Here is a 21,754-nt window from a genome sequence, read left to right as displayed (position 1 = left end):
AAAACATTACTGCTCATTGACCATGCACCTGGTCCCCCACGAGCTCTGACGGAGATGTACAAGGAGCCTGCTGTGGTTTGCACACCTGCTGATAAGCATCCATTCTGCAGCCCATGCATCTAGAAGTAGTTTCAAGTCTTACTATTTACAAAACACATTCTGTAAGACTACGACTGCCATAGACAGTAATTCCTCTGGTGCATCTGGACAGAGTAAACTGAAAACCCTCTGGAAAGGATTCACCATTCTGGATGCCTTAAGAACATTCGATTCATGGGAAGAATTCAGAATATCAACATGAAGAGAACTCTGGAAGAAGCGGATTCCAAACCTCACTGATGACTCTGAGGGGGTCATGATTCCCATGGAGAAGTCACTGCAGATGTGGTAGAAACAGCAAAAGAACTAGAACTAGAAGTGGAGCCTGAAGATGGGACTGAACTGCTGTGATTTTGTGACCAAACTTTAACGATGAGGAGATGTGTCTTGTGGATGAGCAAAGATGCTTGAGTTGGGACTGACTCCCAGTGAAGAGGCTGTGAAGATTGTTGCAAAGACAACAAAGGATTGAGAATATTACATATACTTAGTTGTTATAAGGCGGAGGCAGAGTTTGAGAGAAAGGACTCCCCATTTTTTCCACTGTAAATATTTATATTTTTATATTAATTTTATGTCTCAAAATTGAGAATCTGTGTATGTATGTATTAGTATTCTATCTTAATTTCATGTTATATTATAAAGATTTTTATGTAACTGAACACGTAGAAAGCCATTATTCTCAAAAGGTATTATTCTAATAACTACATAATACTCCATCTTGTAAATATACAAAAATATATTTTCCTCTTAGGAGACACTTGGGATTTTTTTTCTTTTTTTCTTTCCCAAATCTTCACCACCATAATGATGTTCTAAGTATCCTTCTACATAAATCCTTATTTGTCTTCATTATTACTCCTTAGGAGACATTCTCAGATATGGACATAGTGAGTCAAAGAACATGATGATTTTTAAAGCAAAAAAGTGATCTTTGAGGCTGAGTTGTAAAGAAGCTGCAGGGGCAAACCCAGGAGCAATGCCAGGAACCTTTCCCAAGCACAAAGGAAAACAAGGAGTCAACACTCATTTTCTCCATCATGGGAAGGCAGCCCGCTCAGAGGTGTGGCTTCCATTTTGTCCTCCACCTTTTTGCTGGAGAAATGGGAAATCCAAGTTCAGAGGACAAATATTTCTTTCATATCACTGGCCACTGACCTCTGACAACTCTCACAAGAACACCCAGGGTCTTTGCATAGCCCACAATACCTGCCCACTCTGGCCCTCCCACCCCCTTCCCTACTCTTCCTTCAGTGCTTCAAACATGCCAAGCTCCTTCAAGAGCCTTAGTCCAACCTTTTCTGTCTGGAATGTTTTCCTCACACTCTTTACGTGATCCAGCACTTTCTCTCCCTTTAGGACTCCGTTTTAAACACACCTCCTCAGAGAGTTCCTACCTAGGTCACTCAAAATGTTATTACTTCATAGCACTTACTAAAACTGGCAATTATTTTACTTATTTCTCTGCTTAGTTTGTTTTTTCCTTCTGTCTCCCATCCATGATGGGAGAGGAGGTTCTGAGAATGCCATATCAAGTCAGGAATCCTTGGAGCCTAACAACAGTGATTGGCACGAAGCAGGCATTCCCTATTTGTGTTGAATTTCTGATGAATTTGGCCAATTGTGGCAGTGGGACCAAGTGTATAGTAAGAGATGCCAGATTTTGCAGGGATGGACCTGAACTACAGGTCCAAGGTTGAGCTGATCATCACTTGATGTTCTAGCTGAATGAGGTCTCTCAAAGATGTCCATGTCTTCATCCCTGGAACCTGTGAATGTCTGAGAATGAAATAATGATGTCTTCTTCGCCCAACAGCCAAACAAGCCATCCCAAGGTCAGGGCAGCAAGATCCAGGTGCAAAGGCCAGGGCTCTATGGAGTAAGCCCCGGGTGCAGTGGAAATCTGACCTGCAGTATCACAGCATCTTCTGGAGCCCAAGACCAGCCCAGACACAGAAGTCAAAGCTTGGTACACACCTGCCGACACCTGAAGATGCTGTCTGTGGGAGCCCAGCGTGAGGAAGTGCCCTGATGCTAAACAACGCACACTCTGACAGCAGACTTTGGTGTGCCTCTGAAATTAGCCCCTTACTGACTAGTAGGTAGCCCTGCACAAGTCCTCTAACCCAGAGGAGATTTGGTTTTCTCATCTGTAACACGGCATTGACTCCAATTGACCGACAGTGGTAAAATACTCTCAGGCCCCATTGGCTGCTACGGAGAACTCATTCCTGAAAGGGTCGAATGATGCAGCAAACGTCATTGTTGACTTATTTTAACAAACTGCCACAGCCACCCCACCTTCAGCAACCACCACCCTCAAAAGTCAGCAGCCAGTGACGTCAACACAAGACCCTCCACCAGTGAAAAAACTAGGACTTGCTGAAAGTTTCTATGATGGTTAATATTTTTTTAGCAATAAAGTATTTTTCAATTACAGTATATACCATTTTTCAGACATAATGCTATTGCACACTTAACAGACTACAGTATGATGTAAGCATAACTTCCGTATGTGCTGGGAAACCAAAAAATTCCTTTGGCTCACTTCATTGAAAAATCCACCTTGCTGCAGCAGTCTGGGACCCAAACCACAATTTCCCTGAGGTGTGCCTATGTTCCCAGCATGTCTGAGGTAACTCAGTGAGATTTAAGCCATTGTTGGTTGTCATTCATACTGGAATAAAATTCATACAATTTTCTCAAAGAAAAACAGAACATGTATGTTGAATCAAGCAGATTTTCTGAGTTTTTAACTTGGCATAAGCTAAAGGACAATAAGGGTCATTAGCACATGACGTATACCAACCAACAGAAAATAATAAACATGTACTTTCTTGGAAGTTTGAGGAGACAAGACCAACCAGCATTCTTAGTTCCCACTGTGTCCTTCTCCCATTTATCCTCCAGTTAGAACAATAGAAAAAAATAATAAATTTTACAGTTACCACAAGTCAGTCTTGTCATGAAATCTCTCCTTCAGACATTTAGCTACTTCATGTTCACATACACCTGCATCTTTATGGGAATTATTTCCACTGTCAAGTTAGGATGTAAATCAAAGGATATATGACAAAAAAAACCAGCGATTACCAGTACATTTTCTGCAAACCCCACTACTGCCAAATTTCTTTAAGGCACATTTAAAAAATTAAAAACATGTTCATTTCCAATTAAACTAATTCAAACAAGAAACATTCCTTCAACATTCTTACAACATGCTGCAACGTCCACAGAAGATTATGAAACGACACCTTTTAGGACTTCCAAGCCTCCTTGTGAAGTGCCGTCTTCGGGTATGCTACTATCTCCCCTCCACCAGCCCATGGGATAGCCCAGATTTCATCAGAACTAAATGCTTGTTGACCTGCTTTCACAGTTAAAAGCAATTAAAATATTCAAGAGATGCACTGTCCACCATAGCAGCCACTAGTCACATGGCTACCAAGCACTGGAAACCGCTAGTTCCAACAGAGCCACACTGAAAATGTGAAAGACACTAAGAAGAGAATATGGTATCTCACTAATAATTTTTATATTAACTAGCTATTAGCATATTTTATATATGTTAGTTCAGATAAAATGTTAATATCCCTCTTAAAAAAAACCTTCTTAAATGTGACTACCAGAAGACCTGTAATTAGATCCACGACTCACATTATAATCCTCTACATAGGTAGTCCTGCTACATTTGACCTACCCTTTTTTATCCAGTCTTTTAATGTGTCATAAAAGAGATCTGTGCATCATAAATCAAAGGCAGTCTTCATCCAGAGGGGAACCCAATCCACAAAGTAAGCTACAAAAAGGGGCCAGTATTACCATTCAAGGTCATTCTTCATAGGCTTCACAAGAAAGCTGCTGAGAAATAGGTTTACATACATACATAGTGTATGTACGAAAACATACACCAGAGGTTTCAAATCTAAGTCACCTGGTAAATGATCATGAATTCCTCGGTTTATGGGTGTAGTGCAGACTCTATTGAAATCCAGAGAATTATCCAATATGGCATTTATCCTTCGAAAGATATTGGCATTGCTACAAGTGGAGAGCGCGGGTGCCTCCTGGTTGTCCCAGCAATCTTTTATCCGCCCAGCTTCTTCTTCCTAGATGCAGGAAAAAGATATTTAGGTTTTCATCCTAGACAAAAAAAAAAAAAGACACTTAGTTTTTTTCTATACTCCTTTATGGTAAATAACCCCCCCTTTCTCCCAAGCCAACAGTGAGTTAGATAAAGTAACAAGGACTTGAATGTTTTGCGTATATATTAAAACACTTAATGAATCCTAAAATGAGCAAGGTTTCCTGAGAGGACTGTAAGAGGGAAAAAGAAAAACACAGAAAAATACAAGATACTGCCCCCAAGAACCTTCTAATCTAATGAGACTTGTATAGGAATTAGTATGGTGTGGCAGCAGCAACTGTAGAACCAGAAAATTCTGGAGGAAGATCTATGTAACAGAATATTATCCTGAAATTTAAAAAATGAGGGGCACCTGGGTGGCTCAGTTGTTAAGCGTCTGCCTTCTGCTCAGGTCATGGTCCCAGGGTCCTGGGATCAAGTCTCACATCCCACCTCCCTGCTCAGCCTGAAACCTGCTTCCCCCTCTCCCACTCCCCTTGCTTGTATTCCCTCTCTCATGGTCTCTGTCAAATAAATAAAAAAAACTTAAAAAAAGAAATCTAAAAAATGAAGCACCTGGGCACCTGAGTGGCTGACTGAGTGGTTCAGTCAGTTGAGCATCTGACCTGGTTTCGGCTCAGGTTGTGATCTCATCAGGGTCCCGGGATCCAGCCCTGCATCAGGCTCCCTGTGATTGTCTCCCTCTCCTTCAGCCCCTCCTCACTGTGTGTTTTCTCTCTTAAATACGTAACTCTTTTTAAAAAAAATGAAGCACTGATATGTGCTTCCCGTGGATAAACCTCAAGCACCTGATGCTAAGTGAAAGAAGCCAGTCACAAAAGACCACCTACTATGAGCCCATTTATAGGAAATGTCCAAAACAGACAAATCTAATCTACAGGAGTTGCCTTCTTCTAGGGGTGAAGAGAGAAGAAGGTTTGGAAATGGTGGCTAACGGATTCAAGGTTCCTTTCTGAGATACTGAAAACATTCTAAAATTAGATTATGGTGATGATCACAAAACTGTAACTATACTAAAAAAAAAATCACTGAATTTTATGGTAATGTGGATTATAGCTCTACATAGCTGTTTAAAAAGTTTGGTTCTGCCCTTTATTGTCAGTTGCTTAACCTCTTTGTCTCAGTTTCCCCATTTGTGAAACAGGAAGAGTACCTACCACCCTTTTTTTTCCTACCATGCTTTTGACAAGATGTAATAAAGCACTTAACATGGCCTGGCATACGGTGGCTGCTATTTCCACACCTAAAGGCACAGGAGAAGACATGGTAAAAGCACCAAGAGCAGTACAAGCACCACCCAAAGGAATTGTTCCAGTGGTACAACTGAACATAGTCATTAAAAGTACAGAACTCGTTTAAGACCCTGAACTTGCAATGCAGATAGACAATCCAATACCCCCTGCCACAATCAGAGCGATTCTCTTGGTATTATTCTCTAGCTCAGTAGACAACACCAGCATCCACCAGGTGTCCCAGACAGAAATCTGGGACCATTCTTCACTCTCTCACTCAGGATATCCCAAGCCTGACATAGTTAGCAAGGACATACTGGCTGACAGAGTCATTTCTAAGGGAAGTCTGACTCATCTGCTCCACAATTCCCAATAACCTCGAGGAAAAGAAACAAAACTCACACGAAGTAAGGCAACTAGCACCTAGAATCTTATTGCTGGTCACTTCAAAACCAAACTTTTAAAAAGCTGGGTGTCTCTATGTTTAGCCTATTAAAATTCAGGTACGCATGAGAATAACCAGAAGTACCTAAGAGTTTTATCACCTTTGCAGGATGGCCTTAAAGAGTCAAACTTGAGTCCCACAGCATTCCCAATCTCTTTAAAGGACTGGTATCCTCTGCAAGCTGTCAGGAGGAACAGAACACACAGTCCTGCACGGTTGTTTTCCCATGCCCTCCAGAGAGTCACACACACAAGGCCCCTTTCACAACTGTAGATTTCGAAGATTCTCAGCCTCACTAAGGCAACATCACAAAGGGTAAGATGCAAGCATTTACCATCAATCTGCAGGTCTTAGGGCTACAAACTTCACTCATTTGCTGCCTCATCAACATTAACCAACTGCCTGCTATGTTCAGTGAGCAACCAAAGTGTAGGCAGATTAGACACACTCAACCAAAAGATTTCTGAAGTCTAGAAGGGGAACGAAGATCTGATCATGCTGTCAACAGCCACCACACAAGCTACAGCTTGCTGTGGTCAAACACTGTCCTCTCAGCCAAGGGCGCTCGGAGCTCACTGTCTGCTCAGCCAAGGGTGTGCCTGAAAGTAAAGGTAGGAAGAAAGTCTGAAGCACAAAGGGACAGAGGGACATTATCGAAAGTTGTCCAGTGTGGCAAACCATGGGTATACAAGAGCGAGAACTGGAAAGAAGGCCTCATGCTAGGTTAAGGAGTTAGAATTATCTCCTACATTAGACATTTCCAAATTTTAAGAGGCCCCTCTTAATACACAAATACTAATCTGATTTAATTCACCAGTACTGATGTGCTATTGATCTGTGGATTCCCAGATGCTGGCAAGGAGGTAAACATTATATTTGTGTCTCAGGAGACCTTGAGCAACCATGAAAGAGAACAGGAGGAACCAGTGAGGGAAGTGCCACAGTTGTCTGGGGAAGACACGGACCCAGAGGCCCTCTGGGAGAAACCCACTTCCCCAGGAGAAGGGCGAAGTCTAAGAATCTTACCATCTCAAGCAGCCTGAAAAAACCCAGTTTAGAAATGCACTTGGCCAAAGCTACCCCACTCCAAATCCCATTTGGAACATATACCATAACTTCAAACCCCAGGCAAATGCCAACTGGAGTGCCTCCCTACCACCCTTCCGCTCAGGTACACCAAAAGGAAATGGAGTGTTTGATTAGTATCCCAAACTGCTTGATCACATCAGTAAGTACCAATGGTTTGCCTTAAAAAACCAGTTTGGAAGGGGGGGGGGGCAGGAAGAGGAAAGCTAGCAATGTCAGAGGGGAAGCAGACCTACCACTTTGCTTAGGGGCACAACAGGAATAAAAGGCATACTACAGCTTCATGTGGCTTTTATATTCATGTGAACACATATAACATGCTTGGCACAGGACCTGGCACATGGTTACACACTGAACAGAGAATGCTGGTTGTCAGCAGTATCATCACTATTACTCCAAGGGGTCAGAGGCCAGCACAAGGATCCCTGAGGAAAAGACTATTTGCTATTGAAAGGAAAAAATGTACTGAGGACAAAGCCAACTATTCTTTTGAAGACCGCAGGCCCTTCCATGCTTAATTTTCTTAATCCTTTTACTTAGAAATTTTAATTAAAAGGACTAAAGACAGTATACAAATTGAACTGCCTAAAACATGTACCTAACAACACAATTTAGTGATCCTTCAAACTCTCCAGCTAAAAGAATTCAGTTTCTCATTTTCAAAACACAGACCTTTCATCCACACCTATTACTTTGTATACTCTATCTTAACTGATGCGTAGGTCTGAGCTCATACCAATGTTTTACCATAAAGAAAAAGTCCCCCCTCCCTTGTTATACCACAGTTGTCTGATACTTTTCATGGTTATTTTTGGCATATTTTGCCTCAAAGTGAGATCATTTGCAGGGCTGCTTTTTTTTTAAAACCTTTATTTGGTCTTTCACAATGGACAGGAAAGGAGGCTTTAAGAGGATCAGAGACTTGGAATGCAAATCATAATGCTATTGAGAACCACGGATCAAAAGAGCAAATTACTTGGATATGCTAGTAATTCTTACTGTCACTGGCTAAAAATGGTGTTGAGACAAAACTAGCTGTACCTCCTTATTGTCAGAAAGAACAGTTCATGAGGAATCTCTGCTAATACAAGCTATTTTATAGCAGGTCTCAATGTTCTCAACAGGTAAAAGTTGGCATTCCCATCATGACACACTGGTCTCCTACAGCAATAATTCTCAGCTGGAGGGGGAAGGAGACAAGTCAGAAAAAAGCATTCCCCTTTTCCACAAGGGAAGAGTCTTCCCCAAAACTGAATCACTGTTTCATAAAGCAGAATGAACACAGGCTTTGGAGTAGAAATACTAACACTTAAGTATCTTTTAGGAGCCTTGGTATCCTTGGGTATAAAACGGAGTACCATCTACTTCGCAGACTTTGTAGTAATGAGGAATCCAAAAAGTACATGGCTAGGCTCATCCCAGTCAAGTCCACCACGAAGCCCATTCACTTGGTTAGCACTTCTCTTTTTTTTTTTTTAAAGATTTATTTATTTATTTATTGACAGACATCACAAATAGAGAGGCAGGCAGAGAGAGAGAGAGAGAGAGGAGGAAGCAGGCTCCCTGCTGAGCAGAGAGCCCCATGCGGGCTTGATCCCAGGACCCTGGGATCATGACCTGAGCCAAAGCCAGAGGCTTTAACCCACTGAGCTGCCCAGGCGCCCCTCAGTTGGTTAGCACTTTGAACTGGAGGTTTTTCTGCACGTGTCGTTTGAAACTATCACTCATAACGCTTTAAAAATCTGAACCCATACCACCTCGCTAGGTCTTCTACTTAAAGATTAAAGACCCCAAATTTCATACTTATTTGTATGCTAGAATTGCTTAATTCGAAAACCTTGGTCTTGCCTTTGGAGACCATATAACCCAGCATCAACATGGTGATGGCATGGCCATTCTTTAGGTCTATGGATACTTAATGGTCATAAATAAATGCCAACGTTACAACCTCTACGTTGATTATAACTCAGTTTGCCATTAATAAAAAACACAGTACCTATATCAGAGACCCTGTCAAGACTATTCCTGCTAATCATTTACCATGGCTTCATGGAAAAGCCAGTTGAGAGACTTATGGGGAATACTGTCTGAATGACACACAGTTTATTCTTCCAGATGAAGTTTTTACCTGGGGTCCATGGACTGGAAAATACTAAGCCTCCAGCACAATGATGTTCACATTAAAAAATTTTTGTGAGGAGGGGCGCCTGGGTGGCTCAGTGGGTTGAGCCACTGCCTTCGGCTCAGGTCATGATCTCAGGGTCCTGGGATGGAGCCCCGCATCGGGCTCTCTGCTCATCAGGGAGCCTGCTTCCTCCTCTCTCTCTGCCTGCCTCTCTGCCTGCTTGTGATCTCTGTCAAATAATAAATAAAATCTTTAAAAAAAAATTTTTTTTGTGAGGATAAGATATTCTAATTAGAGGGGCTTTTTTTAGATGAAAGCATTAATCTTGAACATTTTATTTTAAATTAAAACACACCAATAGAAGGGCATCTGGCTGTCTCAATCAGTTAAGCATTTGCCTCTTGATCTTGGGGTTGTGAGTTCAAGTCCCACCCTGGGTGTAGAGATTACAAAAAGAAAAAAGAAAAAAAAGACATGACACATCAATAGAAAACAATAAACTTAGATGCCCCCAAAAGAACTGGTTCAGAGATTTACTTTGGCAATTTGCCTTTATTTTTACAGTAATAAAGCTGAGCAAAACCTCTATAGCATTTATACTCATGATTTTGGAAATACTATTTAACTCTTTTTTTTTTTTTTTTTTTGACAGAGAGAGAGATCATAGGTAGGCAGAGAAGCAGGCAGAGAGAGAGGAGAAAGCAGGCTCCCCGCTGAGCAGAGAGCCCGATGCGGGGCTCGATCCCAGGACCCTGAGATCATGACCTGAGCCGAAGGCAGAGGCTTAACCCACTGAGCCACCCAGGCGCCCCTTAACTACAACTTTGAACAGATCTTATATGAATACCCACTTAGAAAATAATTATTCAGACAAAAGACTAAGAAATGCTACAGTTTCACCTGAGGAATGGATATGTTTTCTTTAGGGAAAAATGTAAATCATCTAGCCAAATTCCCATGTGTGCTTTGTCACCTGGTCATTGAAAGTCAGTTTCTGCTTGAACTTTACTGACTCTACAGTTAAGAAATGCTTCCCTATGGGGCGCCTGGGTGGCTTAGTGGGTTAAGCCTTTGCCTTCAGCTCAAGTCTTGATTTTGCACAGCAGGGAGCCTGCTCCACACCCCCCCCCCCACCCCAACGCCTGCCTCTCTGCCTACTTGTGATCTCTTTCAAGTAAATAAACAAAATCTTTAAAATAAATAAATAAATAAAATCTTTTTTTTTTTAAATGCTTCTCTAGATTTTTCTCCTTGACCCTTACTTGACCATTCTTAACTGAACTTCCACCTCAGGTCTTCTGTGCAACACTGTAAGAACTTAAAATTTATTGGGTTGGTCCATACAAAACTGTCAACATTCTACCTTTTGCAACCAACAAAATGGCAGTTTCACACAGTTCAATCTAATATTTCATAAATATTAAAAACCTATTAGGTTAGATGTTGAGATTACAGGTAAATAAAACATAATCCTTGGCCTAAGGAGAATTAGTCAAGCAGGAGAAAGAAATCTAGTTAGGTAAGTGGAGGTTCAGTACAAAATGCTACATATACAAGAGAGAAGTAAATAAGGTATCTGGAATGGCCTGACAACTTGGACTTTTAAGCTAGAGAATGAAAAATCAGAATTTCTCTAAGCGTGGGAAAGGACAGAGAACATACAGAGAGGATAGAGAACACACTAAACTCAAGAAAAGGAAGTGGCAGAACAGGGCTACACAGGGAGGGTCACCAGGAGCAAAGGAGAAATAGCTGCAGGTCCTTACTTGGAGAAAGACAAAGTGAATCCATCACCAGATACAAGACTCAAGATAGCGCTCCTTCTTTCTTTGCCTTCATGATCTGACCTTCCGCTTTCTTCTCCACTGCTTCCTTCCCATCAGTCTGTAAGTATGCCCAAGGCTCTCTCATCCTAAAAACACCAACACACCTTGTTGACTTAAAACTCCTCCCAAGCCACTGCCTTCTTTCTCTTGCTCTACTACCACCCTTCTAGAAAATACGCTATACTTACTTTTTAACCTTCTGTTTGTCCTCTTAACCCACAATATCCAGCTATTATGACCCCCTCCCACACATACACACACACACAAACACTACAGAACTGCTGCTAAACTAATTACTTCATAATTGCCAAACCCAACCAATATTTCAGGTTTATCTTACTTGGTATCTTTTTTTTTTTTTTTTTTTTTAATTTGACAGAGAGAGAGAGAGATCACAAGTAGGCAGAGAGGCAGGCAGAGAGAGAGGGGGAAGCGGGCTTCCCGCTGAGCAGAGAGCCTGATTCGGGGCTCGATCCCAGGACCCCGAGATCATAACCCTGGCCGAAGGCAGAGGCTTAACCCACTGAGCCACCCAGGTGCCCCTATCTTACTTGGTATCTTTGGAGATCTGATCCTTAACCATTCTCCACTCGCTGAATTCAGGAACCCCCTTCTCACTGATTGCTCTTTTCTGGTTAGTTTTCAGTTTCTACAGGATACAGCCAATGCAACACACACACACACACACACACACACACTCACTCTCTCTCTCTGGAAAAGGAAATACTACAATTTCCAAGACAGGCTTATGAGAACATTAAGGGATATTTAATACCATGACTGCTCAAGAATATCCAGAACACATGGTCACTGCAACCGTAGCTCTTGTCCCACTTACCTGTCAAACTGTTAGCTAGATGGGCTGTTAGCTCTGTGTTTGATAAACGCTAAGGTCTTGATCTAAGCAGGACCTTGATCTAAGCAGCACTCAGCATACCTGCAGACTGGCAGGGACTCAACACAGACAGCCCAGGAGAGGCAGACCCACATCACGCCACTTTCACAGGTATGTTCCACCACCTCGATCCAACCTCCACCACCAGCAGTGACTCCTTTCTTCAATGTTAAGATCAAAATCAATATTCAGTCACCAAGTCCATCTCTTCTGTCAGATCTGACCTTCCGCTTTCTTCTCTAAGCAACTCACAGTCATTTCAGGAACTGGGGTTTTAAACCCCTTGGACCAGAGACAATTCACATGAACAATAAACAAAGAACTCATAAACAACATAACCTGGTGATTGCAGACTCAGAGGTTATAATTACATTTACAGACTGTATTTGCATCATATGCCAAGAGCCATTCTGGAGACAGGATAAATAAGATAATCCGTGCACCCAAGGAGTGAGTCTAATGGGAACACAAGCACGTAAACAAGCATGTGCTGTGTGGTAAGTCCAACAATAAATATATAGGGAAATAACAAGAGTAGTAGGAAGGTGAGAAGATAAAAAGGTTTTACCAAACAGTTATAGGAGTGGGGAGGGCATTCTAGGTAAAAAGAACAACATGTACAAAAGGCAAGGAGTTATGAAACAGGGATGCTTTTAGGCAACTAGAAGTACACTAATGCTAGAATTTTAAGTGCAAGGGACACCATCCTATGACCCAGCGTTGCACTCAGGCTCGTTAATGCAAGGGAAAAGATGGACTGTAAAAAGGCACGTACAAGAACAAGTCACAGCAGTTTTAGTGATACTCAAACTCTGAAGAGAAGCAAAAACGAATGCCCATTGTGTTAGTGGTCCCCAAGACCCCCCTCACTAGGTTTGATGATTCACTAGAAGAATCACAGGACGCAGCATACAGTTGTACTAAGCACATTTGGCTAACATTTATCACAACCAGAAGATATGGAGGAAAACCAGCAAAGGGAAAAGGTCTATGGGACAAAGTGTGGGAGAAATCAGGTAAAACTTTTTTTTTTTTTTTTAGAGATTTTTATTTATTTATTTGACAGAGAGAGAGCACAAGCAGGCAGAGAGGCAGGCAGAGAGAGAGGAGGAAGCAGGCTCCCCGCTGAGCAGAGAGCCCAATGCGGGGCTCGATCCCAGGACCCTGAGACCACGACCCGAGCCGAAGGCAGCGGCTTAACCCACTGAGCCACCCAGGCGCCCCAGGTAAAACTTTTTTTTAAGATTTATTTGAGAGAGAGAGAGAGCGCATAAGAGGGGGGAAGGTCAGAGGGAGAAGCAGACTTCCCGCTGAGCAGGGAGCCCAATGCAGGACTCAATCCTCAGACTCCAGGATCAGGACCTGAGCTGAAGGCTGTCACTCAACCAAGTGAGCCACCCAGGCACCCCCAGGTACAAACTTTCCAGGGTCCTCTTCCAAGGGATTCACACAACATAAGCTTAACTGCTTAGCTCCCCCAGCAGTAAGCTGGGACGACACACAGGAGTTTTTGCCAATCAGGGAAGCTTGCTAGAGACTTAGCTCCCTGGGTTTTTATTGAGGGGTGGTCACACAGACAGGCTCTGCCTGGAATATGCCCAAATTCCAGACCCCAGGAAGCAAGCAGGTGTTCAGCATCCATCACACTGTTTGTACAGTTTAGGTGTAGTAAGTCACTACTGGTTCTGGGACAACAGCAATAAACTTGGACTTCATGGCCACTTGTAGAAATCTCAGATACTAAATTAAGCGGGGGGAAAAGGTCAGACTCAGGAGGGTACATGCTACAGAATTTCATTTTAAGTTCAAAAATAGGCAAAACCAATTGAGGACAACACAAGTCAGAGTAAGAGTTAATCCTGGTGGAGGGGGGCGGGGGGCAGGGCACAGAGATACCAAGCTGGAAAGCACACAAGGGAACCTTAATGAGTACTGTAAATGTTCGGTATCTTCATTAGTGTGGCCATTACTTCGGTGTATAAAAATAATACAAACATGTAAAATAGACTACGTTATACACTTAAAATTAGTGCCTTTTACTATACCATACAGACGTTCTCAATTTTCAAATATTTTTTAAAGATTTATTTATTTATTTGAAAGAGAGCAAGCAAACACATGAGCAGGGTGGGGGCGGAAGCTGACTCCCAAGGAGCAGTGAGTCTGATGCGGGACTCGATCCCAGGACCCTGAGATCATAATCCGAGCCAAAGGCAGACACTTAACCCACTGAGCCACCCAGGCACCCCTCTCTCAATTTTAAAAAAGATCAGAGGAGACCAGTAGGGATTAAACTCGGCCATTAAACTGAAGCCAGATCATGATGGGCTTTGTGTGCTACCACCAGGGGTCCTGACCTTCACTGTGCAGTGGTAGTTCTCCAAGGGAGGACTTGTGGACCCACAGAGGTCCCAAGACCCTTCCAAAGGTCGACAAAGCCGAAATTACTTTCATAATTCTAAGATACCAATTTCTTTTCTCACTACTAAGCCGACATTTGCAATGATGGTACAGAAATAATTGGAGTGGGTAAAACTGGCATCTTAGCAGGAATCAAGGCAAGGCAATGCCAATAAACTGTAGTAAGCAGTTACGGCACTCTCCGTGCTCTTCAATCCCAGAAACAGCCAGGTTCTCTGACCAAGGTCCTTGAGAAAGCATTAAAAATGTATTTATTAAGTCCTGACCCTTGAGTATGGGCCTTCAATATTCTGTGAGACAAATGGGAAGCAAGCATGAAGCCCAGTTGCTGCATATTGAAGTATAATCGTTGTTTCAAGGCCACGGATTTATGTGACTGAGTTTCAGAAAGAATTAGTTTTGTTTGTTTGTTTAATGAAACCTCTTTTTTACTTGAAAGAGCTGACCTACTATGGTTATCAAACTTTGGGTATTTGGCAAACATTCTCTTGAAAACAAAGCAAGCTAGACACTTCAAATAAAATACTAATGGTCTGTACTTGTTGCCAATGATTAAAGTTTGAGCTTTGAAGGAAAAAACAGAACTCTGGGAAATTTTCACCTACACCCTTCCTCAATACTTTAAGACTTCTCTGTGAAACTGGTGGTGGTATTAACTAGCGCGTCAGCATAGTGTGTATATGTGTATATGTAATACATTTACTATGCAATATTGCATAACAGTGAACCAGTATTTGTCAAACGACTGAAGTATAGTGTTACAAAATCAGGCACGGGTGAATGAGCTAGCCAAAGTACAGGAGGAGCAATATGCTTTAATGTAACAGAGTTAAGAACAGTATACCCATCTGGCTTCAGATTCCATGTTGCAACTGACCTTGAGGAAGTTAAAACTTGCAGAGTTTTGGTGTAGTATCAAAGAGGAATACCCACAATGAAATGAAAAGGCTACCCAAAGAGTCCTCCCCTTTCCAACTACATATCTGTGTGAGGCCAAATTTTCTTCATATATTTCAACCAAAACAACATATGGCAACAAATTAAATACAGAAACAGACTGGAAAAGCCAGCTATCTTCTAATAAAGCTGATATTGAAGAGATTTGCAAAAATGTAAAAGAATGCTCACTCTTCCCATTTTCCTTTGTTTTCAAAAATCTAATTGTGTTAATATGTAATGGACTTATAACTTTAAGATTAATTTATTTTTCCAGTTTTAATTTCTAATGGGCAAGTATCAATAGATACAATCCACATACACAAAAGCTCTTGAGGTCCTCAGTAACGGAGTGCTGAGAGGAAAATGTCTGAGAACCTCTGCCTTTATGGAACAGGTGATCAAATTGGCACTTTTTGAAGATCTTACATGAACATCCAAGCAGAAATCCAACCATCCTGAAAGACTGAAGAAATGTTTCTAAGGGCATAGTGAACTTGGGGAAAAGACTCTCAGAAATGCACGCGTGAGAAAGGAGAGGAGCTCTGATGTCCCATCTCAAGGCTTTAAGAGATGAGCAAAGGGTGGGCCAGTCAAGATGAGGAGGGAGCTACTCAGTAGAAAAGCTTGATGAAAAGAGCTAAGCAAAGCCAGTGAGGCTGGCTGCTCGAGGGGAGTGCTGTACGAAGATATGGTCTCAACATGGGAGAGACATGATCATGTTTACAGACAGAGGTGGAAGGTGTGGCAGCAACAATGCACCAAAAGGTCCTGAGAGTGTGAGAAAGATGGACTCCAATGCACAAAATTGCTCCCCGAATAGGGGATAAGCCACTCCTGCAATAGCCAGAGATAGGGAATGTAATCGGAGCCAAGTCCAGTTGGAGAAAGAACAGGACCTAGATGACCAACTGTGCAGGACCCAGAGTGTCTTTTGGTGCGCGCAAGAACATATAAGCCTGTATTAGTCTCCCATTGCAAAGGAAAAGATATGCTTAGAGAAATTGAAAATCTTGTTCAAAAATCAACCAGTTAACAGAGCACAAGGACTCAAATCAGGGTATCAGACTCCACATCTCCTCTTCCTCCACTTCAAGACAGCATGAGAAATGGAGAGGAGGAGAGGAGACCGAGCAGGCCAGGGAACTGCTCTGTGGCAACTCTGAAGCTGTATCGGAGGCTCTCACAAGGGCAGGGAAAAACTGTTCTGTTTCATGTGAAACGTATGGAAGCCTTGGCAATGAGAGACCTCCCCAAACTCAGGGTAACATGTGCAGGAAAAGTGGCATGATGGGAGAACAGATATAACCCCCTGACCAGCAACACTAAATTCAGCTTTGTGAAGTCCAAAATCCAAGGCAAGTTTGAGTTTCATCTGAAAACTCCTAAATTAACAGGCACCTGTGTGGCTCAGTCAGTTGAGAATCCAACTCTTGATCTCAGTTCAGGTCCTGATCTCACCATCATGAGTTCAAGACCCATGTTGGGCAAAGAAATGAAAACAGAACCTCCTGGACTTAAGCAGGACCTCAGTAGTCATTCCTGGAGGTCAGGGACACAGAGGGATGAGCTTGGGAGATGCACCCATCCAAGGACCAAGGGTCAGAAGGATAGGTCTGGGGAACAACAGAATGACTAGTGGGATAGAGCTCCACGCAGAGTAATGGGTGTGAATAGGCAAGAACTAAGGAAGAAGGGAGAAAGAGCAGACTGAAAACACTCCTCCAAGGGAGACCTGAGCTAGCAGCAGCAGTGGAAAGCAGCAGCAATGAAAGGATGCAGGGGCCAATAGAGACACACAGACCACATCAACACTTTATAGTTACAGAAATTGCAAAGAGGTTTCCAAAGAAAAGCTAGAAATATGCATTCATCTAGCTTCCAGAATTCTGTACTGGGGCCTCCAGCGACTGAAAAAATTTAAAAAATGAAAACCAAACACCCCAAACACAATTCTTTCCCCCAAGAGAACACTAGAGTCTAGTTGGAAAAAAATAGACTAATTGGGTGGAGGGGATAGAATTAGATTAGCCTCAGGAGATGAGTAGAGAGAAGAAATTGGTTCTGTTTTTAAACCTGCTGGGTTTAATACGCCTCCAACAGATAGAACTCCTTCAGTAGGCCAATCAGACCGACAGGTTCTGAGAACAAGCAGGGCAACCTAAAACTTGATCCCAGAGAGAGGGGCTAGTGCAGCAGGAATACACAGGCCCCTCTGTACCAGAGGAATGAAGAGCCAACAGAATGAACCACAGAGAATGTGGCATTCGGGGGGAGGAAGCCTGTAAGTGCCAGGACAAGAAAGACCTATCAGACAGGAGAAGGAGGGAGCTATAGAGCCTCACAAGACAGGTGGAAATTTTAAGTAGAAGGAAATAATCAGAGACAACAGAGCAAAGGACGAGGTGCATGAATTCTAGAAATATCAGTCTGGAAATCAAGAGACCTGTGTTCCAGGGCTGGCTCTATCATCTACTCGCTGTATTAACTTAAAACAATCACTTCTCATGCTAAGCTTAGTCCTTTTGTTTGAGAAAATAGACATTAGAATCTGTGTTTGTTGTCAACTCTTGAGTTATCTCTGGGAGACAGATAGGTCTCTAATATCTTCTGAGCTTCACAACAATTCCAAAATTCAGCTTAAAAAAAATGTCTCAAGAGAAAGGACAGACTCAGGAGACAGATGGCATCAGAGCCAGAACGCACAGAGCACAGGTGTAAGAGATTAAGTGTTCTGTCAAAAGACAAAAAAACCCAACCAGCTCTTCAAGGTAACTGCTTTCCTCCAACAGAGAGCTACTCCCATACTTTTATCCAGGAAGATTTTGGGCCAAGATGCTAAACCTGTCAGGGTGGTACCTATATCTGCACATAATACTGACCACATATCTGCACAATACTGACCAAGAGTAAAGAAACCAGTAACACTATTATAGCTAAGTTACTCCCAGAATCAACAGCTAGGTGCAACTGTGACCCATTTTTCAAACACAAACCTGTCCTCTGAGGATTCTACATTACCTCAAGGCAAGTCATCACAAAATGCCTTAACAATCAAGAGAGTGTTAACTCACGGTAATCTAAAGGGTGCTCCAACCATACATGAATCCTAAAAACAAAGTGGGAATCAAAGGTTATCTATGCCTCAGTGTTCTTCTGCACTCCTGCACACAAAGCTCAACCCCATTTAGTCAGGAATTTTCTCCCCAGGCCTGTGTTATTTAAAAACACTCATATTACACATTAAAGCAGCAAAATAATTCCTGAGAGGAGACTTTTTGAATCCCAATAACAAAACTCCATGAAAATTATGCTTATAATCCAAATTTAACACTGAAGTTTGGATATTGACTTTATGGAAAGTCAGATGATCTTCCCATGAAAAATGCAAAATATCACATACATGATGTACCTTTTCGTTCCATCCTTTCAGCTGGTTTACTATATTTGAGATATGTCTTGTTTTGGGGTTCCTATCTTACACATAAAAACTTCTAGCACTCGGAATCTACTCTTACAGAAGGGGATGAGCTCTCATGAGCAGGTGTGACCAAAAGAGACATCAGCAAAGGCAGGAAAGAAAACAATGAGCATTTCTAAAGCAGTAATGTGGGGAGCCAATGAGCAGGGTCAGCGGTGTCCAAAAGACTTAAGAAGAGTGAAAGGGTGCAATCAATGCTTCTTGGCTTTAAACCAAACAACAGATAGAAGCAAAAAGTCTTGTAACCTCTCCTCTTTTCCAAACTCCGGGTCTAACCCCCTTCCTTCTGGCAAGTTCTCCACAGAGTGAGTACAGATTAGACACTGCCTAGGAAAAGCAGATTTGCAGGACAGGATGGGATTAGCACAGCTCTTCCATAGGAAAGAAAATAATTTGTTATTTGATCCTGTGATTCTTTTACTGACTCCAACACTAGCTACCGAAGACAACAGTCTACACATTAGTATCCAGGTTTGGTGTGCATTCCTGTCCCAAACTTTAAGCCATTAATTTCCGTTTTAAACAAACACATTATTTTAGGGGATGGTCATTTAGTCAGGGTACCTGAAACCAACGAATAAGAAAGTCTACACAGGTACTGCCTACCACAAAAACATTAAAATAACAGCAGAGAGCTACTTCAGTCACCTCACCCTTCCTCCCTACCCCCAAATTCACAAACACTTAACTCATAGCTGAGTGCCTGAACTAAAAACATTTGCTAGAGAAGCAGTTGGAAACCAGGTAACATTCTAAAGTTTCCATCTTTCCAAAAACTTCCCAGACCAGAGATTTAAAAAAAAAAAAAAAGAAAAAAGAAAAAAGTTATCTGGTATTGGAGTCTGCATTTTTGCAGAAAAATCCCTTCGGCAAAGGCTCTGAATATGGTCTTTACTGCTTTATGCTTTAAATCTTTCAGGAATAAAACACAGAAATAAAGGTACATATCCCTTTACATCTGCAAGTGCGGCTGTGTACACTGCTGTGAGTTCAAGTTTCTTTCACCCAGAATGAAAACCCAGTCTCTCATTCCTAACACAGGGCTATTTTATGTCCTGGAAGCTTATTCCAGAAGATCTTAGCGCATACTGCTAAAACCCTTATTAATTCTTCCTGGAAATCTAAGAGGTATGATTATGGGAATTTTAGCTAAGAGAGAAAGGTGAGATTTAATAAGCCACATTCTACTTTTGGAGGTCTTAAAACAATTACATAATTTCAAATTTGTCTAATCTCAGAAGAAGAAATTTATTGAAATTTTAACTGTCCCGAAAAAGGAAAGTCTTTTGTGCAGAGGGTTGGGAGGGTCACCCCCACAGTGGGAGGAGCCTGATTTCTCCAGACCTCTGGCTCTCTCAGGATCAACTAACTGCTCTGACACACATCTCGGAATGATAGACACAGCACATTCCTCCTGACATCAACACTGCTGCACTAATGCTCAGAAGACCCACAGTGACTTCCACAACAACCAGAGATTCCCTCCAACACAGTTGGAGGTTTACTGTGCCTGTAAACGGACCGGGCCATAAAGCACTGCATTTCTTTTTTTTTTTTTCCTTCTTAAATTTTATTTATTTTGACAGATCACAAGTAGGCAGAGAGGCAGGCAGAGAGAGAGGGGGAAGCAGGATCCCTGCCGAGCAGAGAGCCCGACGTGGGGCCAATCCCAGGACCCTGAGAACATGACCTGAGCCCAAGGCAGAGGCTTTAACCCACTGAGCCACCCAGGTGCCCCAAGCACTGCATTTCTTATACAATGTACACCAACAATAACTCCTTGACCCCTATGACTTACCAGAATGCACACAGTATCACACTTTGAGCTATGGCACCAGAAAGACCTAGGTTCATACTTGGGTTTTATCCCTTGACATCCCTGTAACTTGATTTCTGAGCCTGACCTCCTCATTTGCAAAACAGGGGGAAAATCTCAAAAGAAGATTTTTAAGACTGAGATCCCAAACTAACCCTCAGCTTGACTCTCGTCTTCAGAGACATGTTACCTTTGATCCTTACACTGTTCACAATTTTTTTTTTTTTTTTGGAAGATTTTATTTGACAAATCACAAGTAGGCAGAGAGGCAGGCAGAGAGAAGGGGGAAGCAGGCTCCCGGCCCAGCAGAGAGCCTGATTCGGGGCTTGATCCCAGGACCCGGAGATCATGACCTGAGCAGAAAGCAGAGGCTTAACCCACTGAGCCACTCAGGAGCCCCTATTCACAATTTTTTAAGTGTTACATTTGTAACAGAGACTAGTAGCTTAACTAGGAAAAAAAGTCAAAGATCCATCAACTCTGGGCCCACATTTTTGTGCGACAACAACCAGCTCCTGGCTGCTCCCTTCACACACAAACTTTACAGCTCGGTAGGCACTACTCTTCTCTCTCTGCTTCCTTCATTTATGTAACCTCAGTCCCCTGCAGGGATCTGAGCACACAACCAGTTTTAAAGATTAAAAACAAAATAAACACCTTGATGATTCATGAAAATACTCAGTAAGGCAGCTAGTATCACGAGCTTACTTGCTAGCAAGTTTGGTGGGAAGCCTGGAGTCTTCCTACTTTCACCATCTCCCTCTGCTTTCTGCCTCAAGATCACTGCCATGAAAGGTGGACCCGGGTAGAATACCCACCCCCGCATCAGGTGCTTATGGCCCAACCCCAACTGCAAATGTTTCCGTGCTCCTTGACCCCACGCACCAGCTCTGGCGGTGCAGACAAGCCTTGGGGGGCGGGGGTGGGGGAGGCAAACATTTTTGCATTACCAAGACTGACTTACATATAGGGTGCCCAACTTCCAAATTCTAGTCCTACAGACTGAGCATGCATGGCCAGGCCTCTCAAGTTTCAGTCCAGTCACTGTGACAAACACCAAACTCTACAGCAACGTGTTCTGGGAACACAGTGCCACTCAAAGCCAGCTCCACCAGGAACCACGGAAGACCAGGGGTGAGCCCCTCAGCATTACTATCGCGAGGGGCTCCCCCCACCCAGCCCAGAGCTCCCCTGAGGTCCAGAAGCGGAACTTCCTTCCCTCCTCTCCTACCTACGACAAAAAAC

The 21,754-nt window shown here is 42.6% G+C and overlaps 1 protein-coding gene across 9 annotated transcripts in view; it reads right to left on the bottom strand.

Moving 5' to 3' along the window:
* Positions 1-21,754, bottom strand: part of CPEB1 (cytoplasmic polyadenylation element binding protein 1) — a 92,329-nt gene that overhangs the window by 68,642 nt on the left and 1,933 nt on the right. For all 9 annotated transcript variants that reach the window (XM_047737571.1, XM_047737565.1, XM_047737566.1 and 6 more), the window contains exon 2: positions 4,034-4,208. In XM_047737571.1, the coding sequence (XP_047593527.1) occupies positions 4,034-4,208 (175 nt within the window). The remainder of the gene's footprint in view (positions 1-4,033; positions 4,209-21,754) is intronic.

Source organism: Lutra lutra, chromosome 7 (assembly GCF_902655055.1).
Source record: "Lutra lutra chromosome 7, mLutLut1.2, whole genome shotgun sequence".
NCBI classification, from domain to species: Eukaryota; Metazoa; Chordata; class Mammalia; order Carnivora; family Mustelidae; genus Lutra; species Lutra lutra.
This window is presented reverse-complemented; position numbering and strand designations above follow the sequence as displayed.